Raw genomic sequence first — 7,959 nt, forward strand, 5'->3', positions numbered from 1 at the left:
AAAAATAAGAAAATAAAAGACAAATAATGTAAAAAGAATAACATTTGTAAGAAAAAGAATTTAAAAAGTTAAATTAAAATAAATTAAAAAGGAAAAAAAGAATAGAAATAAAAAGTAAATTAAAAAGAAAAGAAAATAGATTCAAAAAATAATCGTGTAATTACACCATGTAATTACAAGTAATTCTCAGCTCCCCCTCACTCCCCCTTCCCCTCCCCCCCTCCAAGAATTAAAGAGTGTAATTACACCCCTCAATTACACCCAATTACATGCTGACTAAGTAATTATTTGATTAGAGAAACATACCAAAGTTATGCAATTATATTCAATTACACTTAAATCCAATTAAAGGACAGGCGTAATGGTCGTTTTTAACATGGACAAGATCTGCATTAAAAATGGCGTGGAAGAAGTATGTACAAACAAAAATGCTCATTTTTATTACATGTATCTTCGCAGAATTAATTAACCTATTTGTGTCCATCTCTTTTATGGGAAAAATCTTTATGCAATCAATTTAAATAATTTCACTTCCCATTGTGTATTTGGTATTTCTATATTTCTTGCCAAAATTAATATATATTCACCCCCCTCGCCGATCGAAATTCCCTATTTCCCGGACTTTCCATATTCTTACATGCAACGTTTTCCTCATAACCAGAACACATATTCGTACATGCATTCACTCTTTTATTCTTTTTGCCTATAAAACGGGAACAATTATCAACTTTTGTTTTGTATAAATCCTCCCAAGTTGTACAACTATTCTTAAACCCTAGCCAAGGAGATGAATCACAAAAACTCTTTTACTCTCTTATTCTTTTTAGCCATTTTAGCTTTCTCTCATCTTGCTTTAGTTTCTTGTCGAAAAACCAAAAGCAACGATGATGTAAAAGGATTCACTCTTGATCTCATCCACCGCGATTCTCCTTTTTCTCCCTTGTACAACCCTTCTATCACCCCTTCCCGACGCCTTAGAGAAGCCTACCACAGGTCCTTTTCCCGTGCAACTTTTTTCAAAGCTGGCACCGCATCAGAGCGAGAGCGTCCCTTTATCCACCAAAAAGAATTTCAATCTGATGTCATTCCAATCCCCGGTGAATACCTAATGAAATTCTCAATTGGTACACCCCCCGTGGAAACCGTTGCGATTGCTGATACTGGCAGTGACTTGACATGGATACAATGCAAGCCTTGTGCCGATTGTTTTAAACAAACAGCACCCCTCTTTGATTCTAGAAAAAGCTCCACTTATAAAACCGTCAAGTGTGATACTAAGGCATGTGAGATAGTGGGGAGTACAAGTTGTGTTAGAAAAAATGTTTGTGAATATGAGATGAGCTATGGTGACCAATCACATAGTGTTGGTGATGTTGCTTTTGAGACCTTCACTTTTGATACCTTAAATTTGCCTTCAAAATCTGACAAAAGGAAAATTTCTTTTCCTGATGTTGTATTTGGTTGTGGCCATGATAATGGTGGCACGTTCACAAATTTGACTACTGGGATCGTTGGATTAGGAGGTTCGAATCTCTCAATCGTTAAACAACTCGAAAAAGAAGTGGTTGGATCATTCTCTTATTGTTTAATCCCATTGGATTTATCATCTTCTTCTGCTTCTAATGCTACAAGTCATATTAGTTTTGGACCTTTAGCACGTGTTTCTGGACCTAAAGTTGTTACAACTCCTATAATTCTAAAGGAGCCCAGAACGTACTACTATATAAATCTTGAAAGTGTTAGTGTTGGGAAAAAGAAGTTGGCATTCAAGAGTTCGAGACTAAGTTCTTTTGCTGCTGATGGTGAATTAGGGAATATGATAATTGATTCTGGGACTACATTGACACTTCTCCCTAGTGATTTTTACGAGAATTTGGAATCAACATTGGTGGATACGATCAAAGGTAAAGTTAAATTGTGTGACCATTTCATTAAAAGGTTTGGTTGTTATATAGATCGACAGATTCCAATTTTAATTATTTAATTATATTATTTCTCGACAGGTAAGAGAAAGGAGGATCCAACCGGCACTTTTGCACTATGTTACGAGTCGAAAAATGGTGTTATTAATGCTCCTGAGATTGTGTTCCATTTCACGAATGCTGATGTTGGGTTGTTACCAACGAGTACATTTGCAGAAATTGATGAAGGTTTGGCTTGTTTGACAATTGTGCCAGCCGATGAAATTGCTATATTTGGAAACTTGGCGCAAGTGAATTACCTTATTGGATATGATCTTATACACGAGAGACTCTCTTTCTTGCCTACTGATTGTACCAAGCACTGAATTAAGTGTTTAGTTAGAATTTGGTTTTCATATTATTTAAGCAGTTTTATGTATGAATTTGGCTTCTATAAAGTTTTAATTATTTTTCGTTTGTTGGTCTTATTCTTTTGTTTCTTGATTTAATCTTTCTACAAAGAACTGGAAATCATGATATTTTAGTTGGGATTTTCCTTTTCAAAAGAAAAAGTAAGAGTGATAAATAGGTAAATTGCATACACTCAATCTTATTTTATTGCCATGTATTCTGATATTTGAATTCAGACTCACTAACTTTTTCCGGTAAAATTTCATTTGGTTGCTCAATGATGCTATTTTATAGGGATGTCTTGAAAATAATGATATTTCGGTTGATTATTTTCCTTTTAGTAGCGAAACCGTGTTAAGATGTTGCAAAGGTGACCTATATTCATTCAATCTGATTTTTTCGCTCAATTTTGGACCTCACCAACTTTAATATGAACTAAGGTAATTAGACTTGGTTTACTATTCAAATATATTTAATACCACATAATAATTATGAGAAATATCGCAAAGTTTGCTCTTAATAACCAAATGCTAAGAATAGTATAACATAGCCCTCTTTTCTTATGTACACTGATAATGAAACTTCTAAGAAAAAAAAGGGAAGGGAAAATATAGATGAAGTTAAAATTTGCATCAGAAAATGCAAACTATTATGCAATGATTTCATAGTGAGGTACTTTTTTATTCATCACCTAGGCTAAGCAGCGAAAAACTATAAAAAGTTATGCAATGATTTCATGAACTTTCATAGTTTTATTTAAAGCCTAGATGGTTTGGTGTGAGTTCAATTTAAATTATCTTTAATAAGAAAATGGCCAACTCTTTATTTTTCTTTGTATGAAATAAACAACTAACATATTAGCAATAGTCTTAAGAAGTTCTTTGATAATCTGGATTGCTTTTCTTCAATGATATTCCATGATCAAGATATTTGGTTGAATTTTGATTTTAACCCTTTTACAAGAAATCCATTGATATCTTCTGTTTGCAAAGCAAACCCACTTAGATTTTTGAATAAACCATGTCCACTACTAGAAATTTGCCAAAACCCGCCCGCAAGTTTCGGTAGGAACACAAACCGACCGAATAACCGTCCACTATCGGTCGGAATAGGCCAAAATTATGTTTTTCTTTTTTAGAAGTGCACCGACACCGACTGAAGTTGGTCGGTTATTTTAGCGCCAAATCGGGAAACTACAATTTTGCGACCAATTGTATAATATATCGACCAATATCAGTCAGTTAACTAGTCAAACTTTGAGCAAAGATGGCTAGACTTCCATTTTGCATAGATAACTAAAAAGAATTTAAATAAATTTAGACTTTACCGGTTGATTTCGGTGGGTCAGTTAAACCTGAAGAAACTCTTCCAGTATTTCGACCACTTTCAATCGATATTGAAGTCAACACTTTTGGCAAACACGGATAATGTAACGACTTGATCGGTCTTTTTGTATATTTGAGCCCCGTTCCCTTAGTTGATGCGTCTATGTGTATTTGTCATTATATGACTTGTGGGGATGATTGGTTTTGTTTCGGGGAGGTTTTGGATTGATTTGGAACACCTAGTTCCTAGTTTGGAAGCTTAAGCTATGAGAGTTTATCAAGTTTTGACTTTTGTAAAAACGATTCCGGAATAGTATTTTGATGGTTCCAAAAAGTTTGTATGGTAATTTTGGACTTGGGCGTATGCTTGGAGTTGAATTCCGAGGTTCCTAGGATGATTTGGCTCTTTTTTGCCGAAAGTTGGCAATTTGAAAGTTTAGAAATTTTATAAGTTTAACCTTGGGTTGACTTTGTGGCTATCAGGTTCAGATTATTATTCTGGGACTTGAAATATATTTGTTTTATCATTTAGAACTTGTGTGCAAAGTTTAATATCATTCCGAGTCGGTTTGGTAGGAATCAGACGCTTGGTTGTGAATGTTGAAGTTCTTCAGTTTCATAGCTTGCATAAAGCGTTTTGGCGTTCGATTCTTGATTTTATTATGTTATTTTGATGTTTCGAGCGTACGAGCGAGTTCGTATAATATTTATGTACTTGTGTGGACGGTTGGTGTGGGGCCCGAGGAGCTTAGGTGAGTTTCAAAAAGATTTCGGAGTGTTTTGGTTAGCTTCAGGTATTACTGGTATTGCAGACCTCGCATTTTCGGGGTTGACTTTTGTTAACTTTTCGGGAGTTGGGTAAAGATTGGACCTTTATTATTTGAAATTGATTCCTTTAGCATTGTTTGATATTGTTAAGTCGTTTTTGGCTAGATTTGAGGTAGACGGAGTCGAATTTTAAAGGAAAAGTATTTTTGTAGTATTAAATTGGCTTGTTTGAGGTAAGTATCTTGCCTAACCTTGTGTAGGGGAATAACCCTTAGGATTTGCCCTAAGTTGCCTATTTGTGTTATGTGAAAAGCAACGTGTACACGTGGTGATGAGCATCTACACAGGCGTATATGGTTTATGACCGGATTAGACCTTAGGCTATTAATATGCCTTAATTTAAGATTGTTTTCTATATGAAACATGCTTAATCACTTTGTCACTACGTGAACATGATCACCGCAATTTTATTGTTGTAGAAATTCTTTATATGTTGAACACCTATCCGCATTCTTACTATTTTTATGTCCTTGTGCACATTATTGATAAATTATGAGCTTATACTTTCGATGAGGTTTTGGTATTGCTATTTTTATGATAATTATGGTATATGTTACTGATTGATTGGGAGTGTTAGCACGAGATCTTTTTCGTACGATTGTGTCCATTGTTGTGCGCGTGGGGCAAAATAAGGGTGGCGATATGCGCATGCGACGAAATAGGGTGGCGATATGTGCATGTAATGAAATAAGGGAGGCATTTCATTGTTATATGCACATGCAGCGAAATAAAGAGCGGCATTGTTGATGATGTTATGTGATGATTCGGGGATGCATTTCTTGATGTTGTTTATGTGTTGAAATCGGGTTGATATTTTGATCGCATACTTGTTTCTTAAAAGTTTCCGTCTTGTATTTTTATGAGTTCTTAGTTGAATTTGACATATTGTCTCACACCCCACTTCTATTTGATGATTTCTTGATAAAGACGAGTTTTTCTATACTGAGTTGTTATCATATGCTCTACGAGATGGTTGATATTGTTTTTCCTTTTATATTGTATTGCCAGTTATTGATATATTACAAGTTATTAACTGGTGAGTATCATATGACTTGATCCTCGTCTCTAGTTCATCGAGATTAATCTTGATACTTACTAGGTATCGAATGTAGTGTTTTCATACTATACTTTTGTATATTTTTGTGCAGATCCAGGTGTTGGTAACAGCAAACCCCAAGAGTGAGTGCTTCCTTGTTCGCGAGGACTCAAGGTATAGTTGCATGCTGTCACGGTCCCTTGGAGGCTCATCTCTTATATAGATACTGTCAATTTTGCATTCGAACAATATTGTATGTATTTCGATATTTCGTATGTATTCAGTTATAGCTCATGACTCTGTACTACCCAGTTCTAGGGAGATGCTTGAGTATTGCCTTTGAATTGTAATAACTCTATATTTCGCATTTATATTAATTCTTGTCTTACTATGTCAAGATTTGTTGATTTAATGTTGTTGAGTGATAGGCTTACCTAGTCTTAGAGATTAGGTACTATCATGATACCTTTAGTGAGATTTGGGTCGTGATAAGCTGGTATCAGAGCCGGGTTTATATGTTCTAAGAGTCATGAGTAAGTTTAGTAGAGTCTAATGGATCGGTAAGAAAATATTTGTACGTATCTTCAAGAGGCTACAGAACTATTAGGACAATATTACTTCTTTCATTCCTTATCGTGTGGATTTATTGATTTCAGAGTTTGAGCCTTTGCCTTTCTATTCTCTCACAGATGGTGAGGACACGAGCTTTAGTTACTGATAAAGCTGCCCCCGGGGTCGGTGTTGCTAGAGGCTGGGGCAGAGAAAGAGGTGGAGCACGCTCCGCAGCGAGGGGCCGTATCAAGGTCGCGACTGAGGAGCCACCAGTAGCTCTAGTTGGGGAGAAGGAACCTGAGTGGCACGTTGCTACCTCTGGAATTTAGGAGACCTTGGCACGCTTTTTGAGCATGTTTGGGACTTTGGCTCAGGCGGGGTTGATTCCGGTTGCACCAGCTACTTCACAGGCTTGGGGAGGGGTCCATACTCCCTCTATACAAACTCCAAAGCAGCGGGCTTATATTTATCAGGCTCCGATTGTTATGCCGATTCAGCCCGTTATAGCAGTTTAGCCCGAGGTCGGGCCAGTGTGTCGGTTGAGAAGAAGAAGAGGTTAGAGAGATTCCAAAAGTTTCATCCTTCTTATTTCAATGGCGGGGCTTCTGAGGATGGACATGATTTCTTGGATAAATGTCACTGCATCATGCGTATTATGGGCTTGATGTAGTTGAGCGGGATTGACCTTACTACTTTTCAGTTGACAGGATCGGCATATAGATGGTGGCAGACTTATGAGGCGAGTAGGCCAGCTGGTGCAGTACCACTTACATGGTCCCAGTTCTCTAATCTTTTCTTGAGAGATTTTATTCCACAGATCGGTAGGGATGAGTTGCGCAGCGGGTTCGAGCAGTTGCGCTAAGGGAGTATGAATATGTCCGAGTATGCTATGAGGTTTACGGAGTTATCTCGTTATGAACCTGCCTTGGTTTCAACTGATAGAGGGAGAGAGTCCGCGGATTTATTGAGGGACTCGCCTACAACCTTATATTTGGGATGGCACGAGAGTTGGAGACTAAGACTCCATTCCATCAGGTTGTAGATATTTCTAGGAGGTTGGAGCATATCAGTGGGCAGGAGAGGTTTACTCCAAGTTGGTTAGAGTTCAATATGAGTTGTGGAAGTTAGAAGTTGATTAGTTCATTAAGCTTGAATTGATGTGTGATTTGTAGTTTTAATATTACTTTGTATGATTTGAGACCTCGAGTAGGTCCATGTTATATTTGAGGATTGGTTGGCATGTTTGGACGGGGTCCCGGGGGGCTCGGGAGTATTTCGGATAGATTTCAGACCATTTGGTGAAGTTTGGAACTGCTGAAGTTGCTGGTGTCTGGTGTGCTTCGCGATCCCAGAGCAGGTCTTGCAAATGCCAAAGCTATTTTTGGGGCAGTGTCATTTTGTTCTTCACATTCACGATTGGAAGGCCGCATTCGTGAAGCTTTGTGCGTAGTGGCCTTCATGTTTGCGACGTGGGCATCACATTCGCATAAGAGGATGGAAGGCTGGGCGTAAGCTATAGCTAAGCCTTTACGTTTATGAGTGGATTATCGCGTTCGTGTAGTTGAGGGGGAGATTTTTCATCGCGTTCGCGGGGTAAGGACCGCATTCGCGAAGTGTATTTTTTGGACAGTGTAATTTTGTGCTTTTCAAATGTGAGGCTTATGCCGTGTTCGCGAAGGGTATAACTAGGCAGAGTTATAAGTTATCATTTTTTGGACTTTCAGCTCATTTTATCATATTTTGAGAATGGGAGCTCAGATTGAGGTGATTTTTCACTCGATTTTTATCCATTAGGATTGGGTAAATACTTTTAACTCGAATTTAATTATTATTCATGATTCTATCTTTGATTTTTACACTTGATTAATGAATCTAAGAGAGAAATTGGGAGTTTTGGCAAAGCTTT

General features: G+C 37.3%; 1 protein-coding gene across 2 annotated transcripts; it reads left to right on the forward strand.

Annotated features, from left to right (window-relative positions):
* Positions 1-754: 754 nt before the first annotated feature.
* On the forward strand, positions 755-2,378 carry LOC104112533 (probable aspartic protease At2g35615). 2 transcript variants are annotated; one of them, XM_018776363.3, is made up of 2 exons: positions 755-1,909; positions 2,009-2,378. In XM_018776363.3, the coding sequence occupies exons 1-2, from the start codon at positions 788-790 to the stop codon at positions 2,285-2,287; spliced, it is 1,401 nt and encodes a 466-aa protein (XP_018631879.1). In that variant the 5' UTR covers positions 755-787; the 3' UTR covers positions 2,288-2,378. The 2 variants fall into 2 exon arrangements, with proteins under 2 accessions (XP_018631879.1, XP_009620775.1); XM_009622480.4 differs by having other exon boundaries at positions 755-1,904; positions 2,004-2,378.
* Positions 2,379-7,959: the final 5,581 nt, after the last annotated feature.

This window comes from Nicotiana tomentosiformis, chromosome 8 (assembly GCF_000390325.3).
Source record: "Nicotiana tomentosiformis chromosome 8, ASM39032v3, whole genome shotgun sequence".
NCBI classification, from domain to species: Eukaryota; Viridiplantae; Streptophyta; class Magnoliopsida; order Solanales; family Solanaceae; genus Nicotiana; species Nicotiana tomentosiformis.